Source organism: Eublepharis macularius, chromosome 17 (assembly GCF_028583425.1).
Source record: "Eublepharis macularius isolate TG4126 chromosome 17, MPM_Emac_v1.0, whole genome shotgun sequence".
In the NCBI taxonomy this organism is placed as follows: Eukaryota; Metazoa; Chordata; class Lepidosauria; order Squamata; family Eublepharidae; genus Eublepharis; species Eublepharis macularius.
Genome location: NC_072806.1, coordinates 4,442,247 through 4,461,173, shown reverse-complemented (window position 1 = coordinate 4,461,173; position 18,927 = coordinate 4,442,247). Strand labels below are relative to the sequence as shown.

At 45.4% G+C, this 18,927-nt stretch overlaps 1 protein-coding gene across 1 annotated transcript in view; it reads left to right on the top strand.

Annotated features, from left to right (window-relative positions):
* The window catches only part of AGRN (agrin), a 297,229-nt gene that overhangs the window by 206,398 nt on the left and 71,904 nt on the right, over window positions 1-18,927 (top strand). The window contains exon 8 of the mRNA XM_055001300.1: window positions 11,053-11,274. Within this exon, the coding sequence (XP_054857275.1) occupies window positions 11,053-11,274 (222 nt within the window). The remainder of the gene's footprint in view (window positions 1-11,052; window positions 11,275-18,927) is intronic.

Sequence of the window (18,927 nt, the reverse complement as noted above, 5' to 3'; positions counted from 1 at the left end):
GGGCCTGACTTTGCTGTTCCTTGCTAGATCCAGGACAAGAACTGCTCTAGGGCATTTCTGCAGCTGCCCCTGCTCTAACCTTGCTTAAATTTTCAAGTCAGGCTGCTCTGCATTTCTGTCCCAGGTCGCCCCATTTTGCTTTTTCTTCCTCTGCTGATCTCCAGGGCTTTGCGCTCAGCCGGTGAATGTTCTGGGTTTGTTTGAAAAGCGCTTAGAAGAGAACGGGGGGGGGGGGAGGTCTCATTTAATTCTCTCCCCCCTCTGTATCTGGGAGCCTTTGCTAGCCAGAACTTCAAAGATTCCTCTGAGGCTGCCCTGGCAGTTTTAAGGCTGGTCTTTGACGGTGGCACCTGCAGGGAAGGTATCTGCTCTGTCACGGCGAGCAAAAGCCCCCCTCCTTCCGGTTATTGCCACCTAACTTCAGGGTGTGGTGAGGCATTTGCTCCCTGGTCAATGGTTCAATTGCAGTGGACGATGACACTCTTTTGCGGTGGCTCGTGAGGAGAGGGCTTAAGTTCAGAGTCAAAGCACATGCTTAGTTTGCATCTCCAGTTAAAGATTCGTGGTTAGCCGGTTTGGGGGAAAGACCTTTCTCCGCTGAGACCCTGGAAAGCCACTGCCCATCAGAGTAAATGTTACTCAACCCAATGGACCAGTGATCTAGTTTGATATGGGGCAGTTTCATAGATTCATAAGATCCATTCAGAGGGGTCGTAGCTCAACTGTAGTGCTAGTTCTGCGTGCAGATGGTCTCCGGGCTGAACTGCCATTTCCTTGGCTCCTTTTTCTTCTCTCTACTCCATTTATATGAGTTTAACCGTTATGACTAGAGATGGGCATGAACCGAAATACGAACCAAAGTTTGTCACACACCGGGTTTTTTTGGTTCGTGAACCAGCGGTTCGTCGGAGGGCATTTCTGACAAACCGCAATGATTTTTAGGCCAGTTCATTTGGTTCGTTTTTCTGTTCATCACTGCAGGCAGCCTGGCACCAATCAATCAGTTTCCTAGGCAACAAGGGAGATGGGCTTTCTGCAGACCTTCTGCTGCCCCAGAAGTGACGTATTCACAAACCAAACAAACCGGTTTGTGGTTCATGGTTCGTGAAACATGGCGAACCAAAAACCACAACGAACTGCCATTTTCCCAGTTCATATGCCCATCTCTAGTTATGACTGCCCCACAGGATCCTGGGTAACATAGTTTGACACTGTATAAAGGGTCCCAGCCCATCATCATAGAACTACAAATCCCTGGGTTCCTTAGAGGAAGGGAAGGATTATTTAAACAATTTGAAATTGGTCGTTTGATTTTTTCGAACCATCAGGTGAGAGAAAAAGGCCCAGAATTTAAGGCTAGCAACCAATGAAAGGCTCCCTAATGGATCTGCCTTTGCAACAGTGAACCGATTCATTGAAGCAATTAGATTTAATGGATGGGCATATTTTATTTATTTGGTTGCAATATTTATGCTCTTCCCCCTTCATGGGCTGTTCTCATGGCAGCTTCTGTTATCAAAATGACAATAACAGTAAAAAAAAATATTATTTAAAAACCACAATAGAATGCTTGGGGCGGGGGGGAAAGAATCCGCTAGATATAGGTGCCTTTTTGAGATGTGATAAGGAGCGAGAGGAACTTCCCATTTATTAAGCAAACAAATAAAATAGCTGTCACTGATCTTGTGAAAGAATGTTAAGAGCTTCTTTTCCATTCCTTGCTACGTAGACACAACAGAAACCAAAGCAACCTTGAGATTTAAGCACAGTCCTGAACGTCAGGCCTGCCGATTTAAAAATTTGCCCTCTTTGATCAAAGTTGGTCCCAACCTGTAATTAATCACTGAGATGGAGAACGCTTCTAGTCCTTCCTTGTAGCCATTTCACTTTTCTCCTGATTTGTCCAATAGATGTTTTTGGTGCTGACTCTAAATTGGAATGAGGTGATGTGGAGTATGTCTGGTGGGGAGGAGGGAAGGGCGCCCATCGCTATGTCTGTCTTCTTCCTTTCTTTCTCTCCTTTCTCTCTCTTCTTTTCTCTCTTTCCGTTGTGTGTCTTGTGTCTTCCAGCATTGCCCGTTTGGAGAAGGGAAGCACATTCGCGCGGCGCTCCGCCGCACCCCGCCGAGACGTCTCTGCTCCGAGGTCGGCTTTCTCTCCTTCTCCCTTAGCTCTGTCCAGGATGATCCATCCTCTTCTTCCTCTCTTTTTCCCAGACCCAGTTGAGATGTAAAAGTTCCCTCTCCTGGAATGAACATTATTGAGCTTTGCAGATGCTTGGCTGTGGGTTGCATCTCCCCCCGGCCCAAGATGAGAAGTGCACGGAGAAATTTGGGTGCAAGCATTTGCTATTTTCTGCAAGCTCTCCCTCACACCTGGACTGTTGCCCTTCTTCCCAGCAAGCACCATACGCTCACCTTTTCCCTGCTAAATGAGTCAATTTGGGCTGCTCCTGGTTGATCTTTAATATATTCCCTTGCTTGGCTTCTTGGAACTGTCATGCTTTTTACCCCTCTGTTCATATCATTTGCTTTATACATCTCTGTGTGTGTGTTCGTGTGTGTGAATGAGTAACACTGCCACAGGGAGGAATGTAGTGATTTTAATTATGAGACCCAGGATTATATTACCACAAAGTTCAGTTCAAAGTTGGGCCGCTCATTCTCGAGACCTAACTACGTGTTATATTTTACCCAGGAATGTTCCTAGATCTGGTGAAATGGTGTTCTGAAGTTCTGTGTTTCCCAGGCATGTGTGGGAGCAAGTTGGATTTTGGCTGTGGCATGTAGAGAGGGAGTTTGACCTCCCCTCTGCACCATTTCCCCAACCTGAAGTAGCCGGAGGGGGGCACTATTTGCCCTCTTGGGGGCTACATAAGTATTGATGAGCTACATGTGCTACCGTGATGGGGCAAACAACTCCCCCACTAACTTTTTACAGAGGTGTGGATTGCAGCATTTATGGTTTAGGTGCTTATGGCGGGTGCACGAAGGGAAGCAGTGTGCTGGTGTGCCATGCCTTGAGATGCGTATGTGCACAAGCAAACAATGCATTCCAAAATAATAATACTTAGCATTTAGTATTTGATGTTCCAAGCACTTCACACACATCACAATAACCTACACAAGAGCTCTGCATGATAGACCAGTATTCTTATTAGAAGTGGGCAAGAACCGAAATATGAACCAAAGTTTGTCACAAACTGGACCGTTTTGGTTTTTTTGGTTCACGAACCAGTAGTTCGTGGGAGGGCATGGTTTGTTTTTCAGTTCGTCACTGCAGACAGCCTGCCGCCAATCAATCAGTTTCGTAGGCAATGGGAGGATAGGCTTTCTGCAGACCTGCTGCTGCTCCAGAAGTGACGTATTCATGAACCAAACAAACCAGTTCGTGAACCAGGCAATTTCATGCAGGTTCATGAAACACGACGAACCATGGACCGCCAGTTTCCCGGTTCGTGTCCATCTCTAATTCTTATTATTGTTGGGGGGGGGGGGGGTGCTGATTCTTGCCAGAAGCCACCAAATGAGTTGTGAGATTTGGACGGGGGATTGCCCAGATCACATCTCATGCTGTCAGCTAATTACCCCTTCACAATAGTAAAAGCAATTCAAAACATTGCAGTTTTGACAACCTGCAGCATTAGACAGTGGTAATTCCATTGTATACTTTAGATGTATACCTCACATATACTCTATTTTTATGCAGAAAAATGTTATTATGATATTAAATACATATCTATCTGCAAGGATATGTTACATGTGTAAGTGTGAAAAATATTGGCAACAATTAATATGCTGCAGTGTGTTTGATAATAATACATTATTAAAGTCTTCATTGTTTTCAGTGACATGTTTTTCCTGATACCAAAATATGCAGGTAGTCTTTTTGTGACTATATGAAATGGTTTCTGTTCAATTAATACACTTTATTTACTACAAAATTTTTCTCATTTTCATTTTTTTCCCTTCTCCTGCCTCTCAAATGGCAAAAATTAAGATATATGTGCAAAGGGTAGCCCAGGGTACAGCCATTCACAGCTCCCTCTCAAGTTCTGGAAATATTTGCAACCTTGCTTGTAGAAAATGAAGGCAATTACATTTTAAAATTCCATAAATATTCCAAATAGCGCATCTTACATAGTAAAATAAGTAATTGTTGTGTTTACTTTCTCAATTTCTGTCCTCATCTCTGTCGCCCTACCAAAAATGGGTAAATTTTTCTTTTAATTTTTTTAAAAGATTTTATTTAAAAAGAAAAGATATAACAACAGAAAGTGCATAGAAACATATACAAGCACTACATTTAAAATTGGATTAAGCTCATAGAAAGATACATTCAGAAAATATAACAGTACAACTAAATTATATAATAGCTCTCTTTCCCTCTCCTTATTTTCTTATACCCAGCCTTTAATATCAACACTTTTAAATTAATCATTTCTCCTGTGTTTTATCTGTTTATCTTGTGTCAAACTACCCCATTTTATCTTATTTTTAACCTAAGTAATCAAAGAAATCTTTCCATTTTCCCCAAAATTCATTGTTGGTCTATTGTGTACATAAGAATTTAATTTGGCCATTGCTGCATATTCGTAGATCTTGTATTAGTTACACTCCTGCAAAAAGTGATGAAGGAGATAAAAGATGGGAAGATCTTACCACAGACGTGGCAAGAAGCAAACACAACCTTAATACATAAAGAGGGAAATGACCCACTGATAGCACAATCATACAGACCTATCTCCTTACTAAATGTGGATCATAAGATATTTACAACAATAATGGTGGAAAGATTAAGAAGATGCATCTCAGAAGTAATTCGGGAAAATTTTCTTTTCATGGTTTCAGAATTTCTGAAAAATGTATCTCGTCTGCAGCCGTTTTAAGGTGATTACCCCTCCAATATCAAAAACATTTGGATTCCCACGTGGCTTTGTCGTGCTGTGTGCGTGTGCGTGCGTGCTTGTGGACTGACTCTCAGGCCCAGTTCTCATTGCAGTGATCAACATGCATCTGTTCTGTACCACATTGCACTGCAGGTGGGAGCGGATGCCATTTATGCAATATGCAACACACTCTGAAGATTCCTGCATTTAGAAAACTAGCTTGTCAGGAGGACGCTAGGCTAGAACATGCTAGTTATCTATGTGGAGGGGATTCTTTTTGGGTATGGAAGAGCATTCCGCTACCTGAACCCCCATATGAAATAGTACAGTTTGTCGGGGTGGATTGGCCACTTAAACTAACAGGGACAGTTCCTGGTGGGCCACTCCCCTAGAAGGCAGCTGGTAACATGGAACAAGCTGGGCCAATCCTCAGTAGCTCTTCCTGCACTGCAGCAGGGGCCAGTCAACTCATTGTGGCTTTCTCATGGGCCAGGGGTGGCCAAACTTGCTTAATGTAAGAGCCACATAGAATAAACGTCGGATGTTTGAGAGCCGCAAGACATGAAGCATTGAAGTGACTTCAGATGAAGGGGCAGGTTTGGGGGAGTGTCCTGAAAGTGACATCACAGGAAGGGGGGTTGGTGCAGTGTGCTGGAAGTGACATCATCGGAAGGGGTGGAGCTTGGGAAATGCCATAACCTGACCTTTGACTTGGAAGTGACATCACAAAAGTGATGTCACATCCTTGCTAGGCTTCACCCCCAAACTCCCCAGGTATTTTCTGAGTCAGACCTGGCAACCCCAACATGGAAAGAAAGAAGGAAGGAAGGAAAAAAGGAAAAGGGAGGGAAAGACCTGGAAAGAAAGAAGGAAAGGGAGGGAGGGAAAGACATGAAAAGAAAGAAGGAAAGGGAGGGAAGTGAGAGAAATTAAGTAAACTAAAATGTATGGCCACGGTGATACTCGGAGACCTCTGGGAACCTTACAATATGTCTAGAAGAGCCACATGTGGCTCCCGAGCCGCAGTTTGGCCACCCCTGTCCTGGGCCATTCCAACTTCTCCATCAGTCGCCGAATACAGTCCAGATGTGGTTTTATCGCTTCAGTGAACCTGGGCCTAAGCACCATGTCACATCTTATTCCACCTTTTTCTCTCTGCATCGTGGCCCCACTTCCTGTCTGTCTGTCTCCTCTTCAGTGTTGGGTTTCCCCTCCTTTCTTTCTTTTTCTCTTTCCCTGCTGCTGTTTCGTCCCCTTGGAATGCTTTTGCCCATTGGAGCTGTGATTCGTCCACCACTGCCCCAGCTCGCCTCAGTCCTGCCTTTAGTTTCCCCCTCTTGGCCTGTCGGTGGCCTGAATCTGTGCAGAACCAGCTTATAGTCTTTGGCAGAAGAGCAGCAGCTGTCACTCCCCCTGCCTGTGTCCCGGTTGCATGAAGATTATGGATGCAGTAAAACTCCTTTCTTAAGCAAGAAAAACTGCTTGGAATATGTGCCTGCCTGCCTCCTACACACCATAGGGTGACCTTGATGGGTGCCTTTAGGGGGCAGGAAAAAACACTAATGTGTGTCTCTGAGGCTGTGGGTACAGCGCGCCTAGCCGCAGTTCTGTGCAAGCAGAATTCTGCATTGATTTTGTTTTGGTGTGTTTTATTTTTTAAAGGCATTTCTAGTCCTCATGAATGGTGCAGGCAACCCTTGATGAAATGTCTTGGGGATGGTGAGATTAGGTTGCCAGTCTCCAGGTAATGCCTGGATATCTTCTGGATCTATGACTGATCTTCATAGTTCAGAGAAACAGCTGCTTTGGATGGTGGCCTCTGTGGCATTATACTCTGCTGAGATCCGTCCCCTTCCCAAACCTGGACTTCCCCAGAATCCGCCCCCAAATGTCCAGAAATTTTTCAACCCAGAGTTGGCAACCCTATGAGGCTCAGCAGGATTTCCAGCAGCCGGGGGAGGCAACCTGGACTGCTTTGCTGCTGCTTCCCACTCTGCATGTCTAGCAGACAAAAAGGTTGTTTAAATGAAGCAAATATGTACACAGTTGCTTAATTAGCATAATTTGTACTGGTCAGAGGGTTTAGCATTTCTTGGCAAAGGATTTGGATTGCCTTGGCACAGTATATGTTTTTAATGCACTTCAGGAAAGGGCGGGGGGAATCTCTGACTTGGCCTTTATTTGAAGAATGAAACGTGCAAGTTGATAGATGTTTGCTGTGTTAACATGGGCCCATTGGTGGGAGAAGGATTGCCACTAGAGATGGGCACGAACTGAAATACGAACCAAAGGTCGTGACAAACTGGGCCTTTCTTTCAGTTTGCAAACCTGTGGTTTGTCGGAGCTCATTTCTGACAAACCGCTACGAACTTTAGGGTGGTTTGTTTGGTTCATTTTTCGGTTCGTCACTGCAGACAGCCTGGAGCTGATCAATCAATTCCATAGGCAACCAGGGCGGACTTCTGGAGACAGTAGAATGGCCCCCAGAAGTGATGTAGAAATGAACCAAACAAACCGGTTCACAAACCAGGGCAAGTTTGTGAAGTTCGTGGTTCGTGAAAAACGACAATCCACGAACCACCACAAACCACCGTTTCCCCGGTTCGTGCCCATCTCTAGTGGCCACCATTACTGCTTCTCTCTGACTGTTTTGAAGCCATTGGAATCTGCCAGCAGACTTTTCTTTGAGGCTCTCCAAAGGAATGGGAGGGATGAAACTGTTAGCATTATGTCCCTGGGACCCCTCCTGGTCCGAAATGGGAGGTATATTTCTCAGGCGTGACAATAGCTATCTCTGGGGGCGGTAGGCGGTACCTGCCCAGGGGACGTTGATTAAGGAGCCCCATTAGGGAGCAGATCGGGCTGAGGAGACAAGCTGCCCTTGGGCCTCCTCTCAAGGAAGCCAGGAGGCATAACCAATTCCTAATTAGTCCTCAGGGGAAGCACAAAACATGGAGACACACACCCACACGCACCCCGGGGAGGTGTAGAATTGGCAAGGGCAGGACTGAAAGTAGGGCAGGAGAAACATTTGGGCAGATGGGCGAGTGTTTATAGAGCATGAGGAGCACGCATCTTGTAGCACGTTGTGGCGAGGATCCCAGACGTCTCTCTGCAGAGGCCCCAAAGGTGGCCTTTTTCTCTATGCAAGGCAGAAACTCCCTCAGAGATGACCTGAGACATTTTGGTGCCAAAGGCAGAGGCTCTAGATGGCATCCCCTCTCTCTGTGGTGGCAAAACATTATAAACTGATGTTTTGCTGCCTGTTAATGGGTAGCCCCCCTGTGACAGATCACCTCACGCTAACTAACGGCAAAGCTGGCCCGGAACCCCTGGGAACAGACCCTTCTGTGGCAACATTTCATGCGGGGTCCTTGTTTTAGTTCTTGCTTGCGTGAAGACCGCCCAGGAGTTACCAACATGAAGGGTTGTGGGTTTTTATTTTAGACTGAATTCACTTTCCATGCGGGGAAAAAAGCCTCAGGCAAATAGATACTTAGAAGGCACGGGGGAGGTGAAATCGAAACAATTCTGCTGGTAAAAACATCCTCTCTTTACCCTGCCATCATCGCAACCTCTGCTTGGCCCTATAGGAAGGTTCTTTGTAGAACCTTGTGGGACGTTTTGTATGCATTGCCTCTGCCCTAGTACCCTGCGGACACCCTTTATCTCTGGTGGAAGACAAAGGGCCGGGGGGAATGGTGAATGCTAAAACGAATAAAGGATTCTGCTCTGATAACCTCCCCCCACCCTCAAATCAGCTGTCTAGTTCAAGAAAGCACAGACAGAATGTGGCCTCTCCCCTATCAGGATTGAGAGCGCCGGTTTGGTATAGTGGTTAAGAGCGGCAGGAATCTAATCTGAAGAGGCAGGTTTGATTCCCCACTCCTCTGCTCAAAGCCAGCTGGGTGATCGTGGGTCAGTCACAGCTCTTTCAGAGCTCTCTCACTGTCACAGGATGATTATTGTGAGGATAATAATAACATACTTTGTAAACCGCTCTGAGTGGGTGTTAAGTTGTCCTGAAGGGCGGTATATAAATCAAATGTTATTATGTTGTTGTTATGAACCAGGTGAACATTTTGTATGGTCAGGAGGATTTCTGCTTCAGAAAGTTATCACCCTAAGCAACTGTGCCAGGAAATAATTTGTAGCCCATTTTTAGATTGCACTTTGAAATTTTCAAAGGCCCTCTGAAGGAGGTCATTGTTGAACCTCAGTTTCCCTAGCTGTACACTTGGAATCGTTCACCCGTGGGCCTGTCGTAAACCCTTGGAAGTGGAGAGGGCGTGAACCCAAGAGCCCCAAATTCGTAAGCACTGTAACAGGAGCTGAGACTGGTGCATGCTGGGGACAAGAAGAGGACATGGCAAAAAGTGAAGGGCTCCGCTTTGCAAGTGGAAGGTCCCGGGTTCAGTCTTTGGCATCTCCAGTTAAAAGGGCCAGGCAGTGGGTGATGTGAACAACATTTACTACCTGGGAGCCGTTGCCATACTGACTGTGAGCGACCAAGTGTCCGATCGCAGCTTCCTGTGAGCGTTCAAGGTCCTACATTTAGAGTCAGGGCTCATCTACCAGGACATTCCATCAAGGACTTAAAAGTCACTGTAGTTCAACAGAAACCTTTCAAAAACAAAATCCAATGGGAAGCTGCTGAATTGGAATTCATATGTAAATTTGACTCAGTCAGGCTGGGATTGAATAGAGACTATGAATGGTTATCTCATTGTCAGAAGTAGCTGACTTCCTTAACAGAAGCAAACTGATCTCCATATCAGAAGCTACTGTTTGCATCTACTCCTCCCTCCCCTCTCCACCGATATATATCTGACCAGTTTCTTCTTGCCCTCCATGCATCTGACGAAGAGAACTGTGATTCTCGAAAGCTTATGCTACAATAAAGTTGGTTAGTCTTAAAGGTGCTACTGGACTCTTTTTGATTTTGCTACTACAGACTCACACGGCTCCTCCTCTGCATCTATCATTGATAAGGTTGTTGTGAGGATGAAATGTGGAAGGGCAAAACACATGCTGCTCTGGGCTGCTGCTGCTTTTTTGGCAAGGTTCAGGTCTGGTAGCACCTTAAAGACCAACTAGATTCCCAGAGAGATCGATCAAGATGGGTAGCCATGTTAGTCTGTCTGTAGCCGCAGAAAGGAGCAAGAGTTCTGTAGCACCTGTAAGACTAACAAAATTTGTGGTAGGGTAGGAGCTTTCATGAGCCACAGCTCATTTCTTCCGAGAGGGTATCTGAAGAAGTGAGCTGTGACTCACAAAACATCACACCCTACCACAAATTTTGTTTGTCTTATAGGTGCTGCTGGACTCTTGCTAGATTTCCAGGGTATGAGCTGTCAAGAGTCAGCTGTACTAAATAGAAGTCAGAAAGGAGATACTGAAAACTTAGCCTGAAAACATTCAATATTGATGTCTTACGTATCTTTTCACCAAAAGGGGTCGGGTGGGAACTGCTCCTTTTTTCCTGCCCATTCCCACCAACTTTAAGCAAAAGATAATGGGGAATTGTCCCCCCCCCCTAAATGTCAGTGTTTTAGGATTGCAAAGTCCAGGATATCTTCGTTAAACTGTCTGCTTCCTGAATAAGAAGAATTTGTATTATGCCAACCAACTTAAGTTGGAACCAACTGGTTCCACTTCAAAAAGATGTGTTGGTGTCGGGAATGGGTGTTTTCCTCTTCACCAAAGCTTTCAGAGTAGAAAGTGGCACCCAGAATTGACAGAAGGACCCAGCCCTAAACCAGGCTGCGTTGGGCTTGTTTTGAGGTCTTCCAGTATGGGTAGAGACCAGAGATACCAGAGGCCTCCTCTCATGAACTATTTTTTGTAAAAGTCCCAGAATTCCCCAGGACTTGGCCTGACTCATGTCCCTTCTGGAAAATAATTCAATTGCACCCCGTTCTGGGCAACTGATCCCTAGCGGTATGACCAGTTCAATGTGTGACACACATATTTCATGCATATGACAGGAGTCGGCAGCCATGAAGCTCTGAAAATATTCTGGTGTTTTAATGCGTACAGTTGATTGGTATGCAAAGCGGGGCAGGGGGGCTTGCCTGTTACTGATTCGGTTCTAAGAATTGTAGTCGGGCAGAACTCTGATAGCTCTTCTTTCTCCACCTGCTTACCCCACCCTCCCAATACAGATCTTGGTGCTCCCAGCCCCTGCCTGAGTGTCGAGTGCACCTTTGGGGCCACCTGTGTGGTAAAGAACCAGGAAGCGGTGTGTGAATGCCAGCAGGTGTGTCAAACCGTTTACGATCCTGTCTGCGGCAGCAATAACCTCACGTACGGCAACCCCTGTGAGCTGGAAGCCATGGCTTGTGCTCTCAGGAAGGAAATCCGAGTGAAGCACAAAGGCCCCTGTGGTGAGTATTAATTGCTTTTATGGTCTGATTTCTCTACTGCAAAGTGGGGAGAAGGAAGTTTGTGATCCACTGATGGGCCACCTAGCCATTTCTAGTGGACCTTCTGCCAGTTTCTGGTGGACAAATGCAGGGCTTTTTTTCAGCTGGAACGCAGTGGAACAGAGTTCCGGAACCTCTTGAAAATGGTCACATGGCTGGTGGCCCCGCCTCCTGATCTCCAGACAGAGGGGAGTTTAGATTGCCCTCCGCGCCGCTCGGCGCGGAGGGCAATCTAAACTCCCCTCTGTCTGGAGATCAGGGGGCGGGGCCACCAGCCATGTGACCATTTTCTCCGAGGGCAACCCACTGAGTTCCAACACCTCTTTTCCTAGAAAAAAAGTCCTGGACAGATGCAATTAGTTGCTAAATTTCTTGCAAAGGCTTAGTTCCAGTAAAGGATTGTCTTGTATTTTTGTGTCACTTCGTGCAAATTAGTCATGCCTTAACTGTTCAGAGATCTTGAGTTTGTTTTCTTTTAAGTGAATCCTTGAACTGTACTGATATGTTTTAAGGTCATATAAGTCTGTATTGTAGGGAAGGGATCTCAGACCGTCTGCTAATGAATTAGGAACCTTAGACTTCACCATTATTGTGTATTGGATTCCTGCTAATGCTCTGTCTTTGTGAACTTCTATCTATTTACCCTGTGGCATTGTTCATGGAAATGTTCTTGACATTAACTGTACTAATCTCACACTGTGTAATCCACCTTGAGCCTCAGCGAGAAAGGCGGACTATAAATGACATAAATAAAGTAAGAGTACAAAGTAGACCTCATAAGACTTGCCTAATCACCCCAAGAAACTTAATGTTGGCTGATTCTGCACACGTAGGATAATGCACTTTCAATGCACATTATCAATCATTCGAGGTGGATTTTTTGTTCTGCACACAAAAAAATCTGTTCCAAATGATCTATAAAGAGGATTGGAAGTGCATTATCCAACGTGTGCGGAAATGTATGGAGAGAGAGCTTTATGAATTCCCTGAGCCTTATCATGCCCTATAGGGATTCTCGGTGTGGCCTGAGACTTCCAGACAGCCCTCCCTCCCTCCCTTGGCACAAATTACTGGGCCATCTTTGAGTCTAAAAGTCCTGCTGAGAGAGAGGTTGATTCATCAGCAATGTCTAATTGAATGTCCATTTGAGGTGCTGTTGATATTTTTGTGCTGAATTGCGGTCCACCATTTGACGGATCAAAAAAAAGGTTGAGTCGGTTGACCGGTCAAATATTGGTTGAGTATTTTTAAAGCATTATCTTTATTAGAATGGCCAAAAGATATATTTTAATTATCAACAGACTGGATTCTTATGCTAATTACAAAAACAAACTAATTAACTTTTATTGGGAAACAAGGTTATATTTTTTAGAAGTTATTATAATTTTCATCCATGTAATGGAAGGTTTCTTTCAATATGAATGATTTGTTGAAATGTTCTGTTCAGCTTTTATGCTAGAACATCAGGCTCAGTCTACAGTTTCAAAATAAAAACAAAATTAAAAACAGAGATAAAATGACGTAACGGCCACTATTTTAAAAATGTTATGTGCGGAGCAGGACAGTTCCTGGAAACGCCTGCAGTTATAGTAGATGGACAGTGAAAGGTGGTTTATTAGGGAGCTAGGTTTATTCCTGGTAGCTGCAAGACTTGTGCGGAGGGCGAGCAGCCGTCACGCCTCCCCTTCTAAACCAATGATGTCGTAATAAAATAAAAAGGTAAGATGACCTCTTCAAAATAGCCTTCAGGGAATATTTGACAAGATGTAGGCATGGAGTTAGGGTCACTGGGGGCGGGGGGACTGGTATTTGGGAATTTCCTGCATTTTGCAGAGGGTTGGACTAGATGACCCTATTACATTATACATTTTTATTTAAGCAATAAGCCGTAAACCTAAAAGATAAAAAAACACAACAATCTAAAAAAACCACACCAACAGTACATATAAACATGAAATAACGAACAAGACAAGCAACTAATAATAATAAAAAGAAAATACAATTTAGAAAATGGGAAAAGTAGGGGGGAAAGGGAAAAAACCCTAAACTAAAAGTTGAGTTCCAATTTTCTCCGCGACAAATATATATCATTTTCAAGGTCTTGCTTATTCCGTGTTAAACATTAGAGCCCTCTTTTTTCTATTGTTCATGAGATGACCGTAGAGGTCCCTTCCAACTCTGCGATTCTATGAGTCTGTGATCAAAGAATTCGGTGGTTGGTTAACCGTCTTTGATCGTCGATTCAACTGTATGCTGAATTCAGATAGAATTCCCGTTTTTTCTGATGAAAAATTAAAGGTGTAGTCTGGCACAAAAGGACGAATTTGCTCATGTGGCCCCTTTGAATTCTGATGTTCTTACTGCTCTGTGTTTACCAAACAGATATGGTTATGAAATTCTCTTCCATCCAGCTCCATCTTTTTTCGAAATTGGCCTAGGAGTCCTTGGCTTAGTAATTTCCTAGAGTGCTTTTAGATTGCAGCCCGGTGCTACTGTGCATATAAGACATTGTGGTTTTATTTTAAGGTTTTTAGTATCTTTATGGCATTATATATATATATATATATATATATATATATATATATATATATATATATATATATAAATAAACACACACACACACACAGGGCTTTTTTTCTGGGAAACGAGGTGGTGGAACTCAGTGGTGGAACTCGGGACCACACAATGACGTCACATTGGGTCAGCTGGAACAAGGGGGGGAGTTTTTTTAACCTTAAATCACCCTCGGTGAAAATGGTCACATGGCCAGTGGTGGTGGCCCCGCCCCCTGATCTCCAGACAGAGGGGAGTTTAGATTGCCCTCCATGCCGCTCCAGCAGCTCAGAGGGCAATCTAAACTCCCCTCTGTGTGGACATCAGGGGGCGGGGCCACCGGCCATGTGACCATTTTCAAGAAGTGCCGGAACTCCGTTCCACCGCGTTCCCGCTGAAAAAAGCCCTGAATATATGTATTTTTTAAAAAACTGTAATCTGCCACAAGAATCTGAATTGACTGGTTTGGCATGATATTTTTTTCAAAAAAAATAATAGATATTCTACTCTTCCTCCAGGGCTTGTGGATGTTGACATATGTAATTTTATTAGACTAGGAAGCAGAAATCAGTTTACTCCTGGCAAGTTTAAATACTTACGAATTGCCTTGATGGCTGAGACCCATAATTAGTTCTAGTCTGATACTAGTTTCCAGCAGTGGCCAACTAGACTCCTTTGCAAACTTCACAGGCAAAGTGTGAAATTGATGGTCTCTTCTGTTCTTTGTCCCCAGCACCTGGTATTCAGTGCTACCCTGCCTCTGTACATGGAGGCTCCATTTAGTTCTCATACCTCTGGGATCATATCAAAAGTACATCAAGGCCAGCATTTTGTTTCTAACAGTAGCCACTCCCATGATTTACCAAAAGGGCAAGAAGGAAATAGCCATGCCCTGCTGTTGCTCCTCCACATCTGTTATTCAGAGGTATACTGCAGCTGTACATGGAGGATCTGTGCAGCTATCGTGCCTGACAACAGGCTATGAGTTTGCCTAATCCTTAGTCACTGGGTGCAGCCGCATCTTTTGGTAGAGAATTCCAATTGTTAATTCTGCATTTCATGTTAAACCATATTCAAGGCCAAACAGTTGGAGAAGATCACCCCGAATTTCATTAGAAGGGGGGGGGATCACATCTCTCGACAGTGTTTGTTAGGTTTCTGTATCTCTCCCAAGACCCACCCCCCCACATATACTTAGTAATCTCTTTTTTTTTATTTAAGCAGCTGAGCCCCAGTGCCGTTTTTGCTCCCTAGTATATGATGTGTGATTAAATGTCACCTTCTAAAAATGCTCTTTTTAGCACTCAGTAAATAGTTTGCCTGGTAATGGAGTGCAGATTGGGAAAGGCAGCGGGGAGGGGGGGCACATGCCTTGAAACTCTATTGCCAGAAAGACTGTACCTTGGCTTAGTAGTTTGCTTTCATGTTCCTTTGCATTCAGTAAACAAATTGCACAGAAATCCTCCGATAGCAGGAAGCAGGGAGTGGGGAGGGAGAGGAAAACAAAGCCGTGTTGCCGTGAGCAGCAACTTGCTTTTGGCTGTTAGTCAAAGCGGCTGTGGTTACTTAACAGCCAAGCTGCCTTTCAGGTGGGTTTCAGACTTGCACTCCCTGGGTGAAGTTATTTCCCATTGATGTCTTGGCAGCTGTGCGTGGTGGTAACGGTGGCAGCAGGCCATTTGCAAAGCTTGGGCCAGATGCGGGGAAAGGCAGGGAGTTTGGAGGTGGTCGGGGCGATCCACGTGCCGGAGCATACTTTTCAGCCCTGCTTTGGTATGCTGGGATCGCAGCTGACTGCGCATTGCCAATTTCAAGCTGTAATTAAATTGGCAGGCGACACAAAGAGTTTAGGTTAAGATACTGGGTGTAATTCTCTGAGGGTGTTTCTCACTCAAGCTCCCGTGGAAATGTACGGGAGCCGTGCAAGGACGCGTCCTCAGAAAGGCTCACGTTGGCAGGGCACCAGGAGTGTTGGATTCGCCTCAGCTTTGCTCCTTCAATTCGATGGTTTCCAATAGCTCGAGACTAGTCTTCCCCTCCAGAACTAAAGAGACTCTCCGAAAAGGTTTATTTTCATAGAGTGTGTTTTCAGCGTTTTCATTTGATGGGGTGGGGCCGTGGCTCATTGGTAGAGTATCTGTTTTGCGTTCAGGAGACCCCAGGGTCAATCGCTGGCATCTCCAGCCGAAGCAGGACAAGGTAGTAGGATCTGATATGAAAGGACTCTGGAGAGCGGCTGCCAGTCTGAGCAGGCAATACTGGCCTTGATATGAGCAAAAGCTTGACTCAGTATAAGGCAGCTCCACGTGGGCGTGAGTGAAAAAGTACCATGACTACGTGCCCTCAGAAAAGACTGCTCTCTTAGTGCACGAATCACTGGCTGATTCTGCACTCGTTGGATAATGCACTTTCAATGCACTTCAGCAATCGTTTGGAAGTGGATTTTTTCGTTTCACACATTTTGTTGAACACGTCTCGTCCTGATTGAGAGGTGGCAAACACAGGGCAGCCACCCCATGCCAAGACTCTATGGAAAGCCTTCTTGGAGTACAGCTCATTCTGACCCCGGTATCAGGAGCAACTGGATAATGCGATTATGAGGCAGAGATGCATCAGAAGCATTCATCCCCAGCAGAGGCAGACTGGAAAGAGGCAGAGACAGAGCAGCAGGTCATTCAGAGGCACAACAGGCAGCCTCTTCTGAGTGTGCAGCTTCTTGGTATTGGCAGTAATTGGAACAATCCCATAAGGGCAAAAACTCTTTCAGAGTAATGCGTGCAAAACCTACACAGGAGTTTTGGAAGAAGGCAAACAGAAAATCCTGCAGAGAGACAGCAGTCAGCTGCCTTTGTGGGTGGGCTCTTTGGCCATGTGGGGGTCCTTTAATGGTTTAAAGCAATGCTGGCCGTTCTCTTGCATTCAGCTAGCCTGCCTTGGGATTGCGTAATGTCAGAATTGCTTCCCCAAACACAGCCAGGAGATGGGAAGAGAGGGACCAGCGTGAGGCTGACACGTTCATTAGGAATATGACTTCACAGACAGAGATGAGACTGAATCTCAAAAGCTGGGTGCTTTGATCTGACTGTCCCCATTTCAGCTTAATTTTGACCCTTGTGAAAAATTAACCCAAGTCTGTATTCACACCCTTACTTCTCTTTCATTGCGCTGGATTTTCCCTGCTAAAATTAATTCTCTTTTGTCATTACTTTGCATCAGTGGCATATGAAAGAAACAAGGGTGTCGACATTGAAATCAAAGCTGATGGGGATAATGCCGTGTGGAATCCAAAAGAATTAAAAAGGGCCAAATTGGCACATCACCGTTCATAGGGTCCTTTAGGGTCTAGCCCACAGCTTTGCCTTTTGCTCCTTTTTCTCCCACTTTGATTCTTCCTTCCTTCAGGTTCAAAAGGAGCTCTGTCTTCCCAACCAGGAAATCAGGAGGTGACTCGGTTTCCATTGGATCCCAGCTTCTTCCCCTCTGCGATCCCTGTGGGAGCAGCTGCTTTGTTCCAACCAGGGCTTTTTTTCATCTGGAACGCGGTGGAACGGAGTTCCGGCACCTCTTGAAAATGGTCACATGGCCGGTGGCCCCGCCCCCTGATCTCCAGGCAGAGGGGAGTTTAGATCGCCTAATCTAAACTCCCCTCTGCAATCTAAACTCCCCTCTGTCTGGAGATCAGGGGGCGGGGCCACCAGCCATGTGACCATTTTCACCGAGGGCAATTTAAACTTTAAAAAACCTCCCCCCCCCTTGTTCCAGCTGACCCAAAGTGACGTCATTGTGTGGTCCTAAGTTCCACCACTGAGTTCCACCACCTCTTCCCAGTTCCAACCAATTGCCTTCTGACCCATATTGAGGGCATTGGATACATCCTAAATAATTGCTGTTCCTTTAAAGAAGGGGTATGGCCAGAGCAGGGGGAAATGTGGTTAAAAGAAGAGGGGAGTGGAGAGAAAATATTGAACCCCAGTAGGGGGCATGTTGACAATGCAGTCACTTTCTCAGCTTAACCTACCTTGCAAGGTTGTTTAGAGGATAAAATGGAAGAGCCACATATCCTAAACCAGTGCTCTTAGAAAGGAGGGCAGAACAGAAAGGCAATGGGTTGGTAAGCAGAGAAGGGAAGTCAGTACCTCTGCATTGATTGCTGCACTGGCAGCAAGATCTAGAAGGGGAGCTCTAATGAGGGTCACCCCAAAGGAGCAGATGGATGATCTCTTCCTCCCCCTCCTTCTGTCTCTGGGGGGCTGAAAGAGGCACAGTTTGCTGTGTGAGTTATGAAGATGAATTGTTCTTCCCAACCCCCCCCCCCTCCTCCCACCCTGTGCTGCAAACACACATTTGCTTGAGGAAGAGAGGGAGAGGGAGGCAGCGGGAGCTGGAAATTTATTGGTGTCATGTTGTAAATACATCCGCTCCCAGGAAGCAGAAGCTATTAAAACGGGAGAAAGGAGCCCGCAGGGTTGTCGGGCCTTCTTAGGGAGACACAAAGTGTTCATCAACCTCAGGCGTGGATTTAATAGGCCCAGCGTGGACTGGCCTCCTTTGGCTGCGCTCTGCCCCAAAAGCGCTTTCCAGCAGCGGCGTTTGAACGAGAGCCATAGCGGGCCTCGCTGTGCCAAGCAAAAGTGGGCAGCGGTGGGAAAGGATTCCTTTCTGTTTCCAGCAGCCAGGTGGCCCTGAGCACTCGCAACAACAGCCTGCCTTTGTCCCCAGCATCTGGTATTCAGAGTTATGCCGCAGAGATGCTTAATTTTTAAAAATCTGTTTATGCTGTCCTGTCATCCAGTTGGGATGAAACAGTAAAAAAAAAAAAATCCAGGAGAATAGCAAGATTCAGGTCCAGTAACACCTTAAAGACCAACCAGATTTCCAGGGTATGAGCTTTCTAGAATAAGAGATCCCTTTGTCAGAACTTCATCCCATCAGACAAAAGGGAGCTCTGACTCTCAAAAGCTCATGGCCTGGAAATCTAGTTTGTCTTTCAAGTGCTTCTGGCAACAAAATACAATGTAAACCACAAGAAGGGAATTAGGGTAAATCCCCCAAAATAAATGT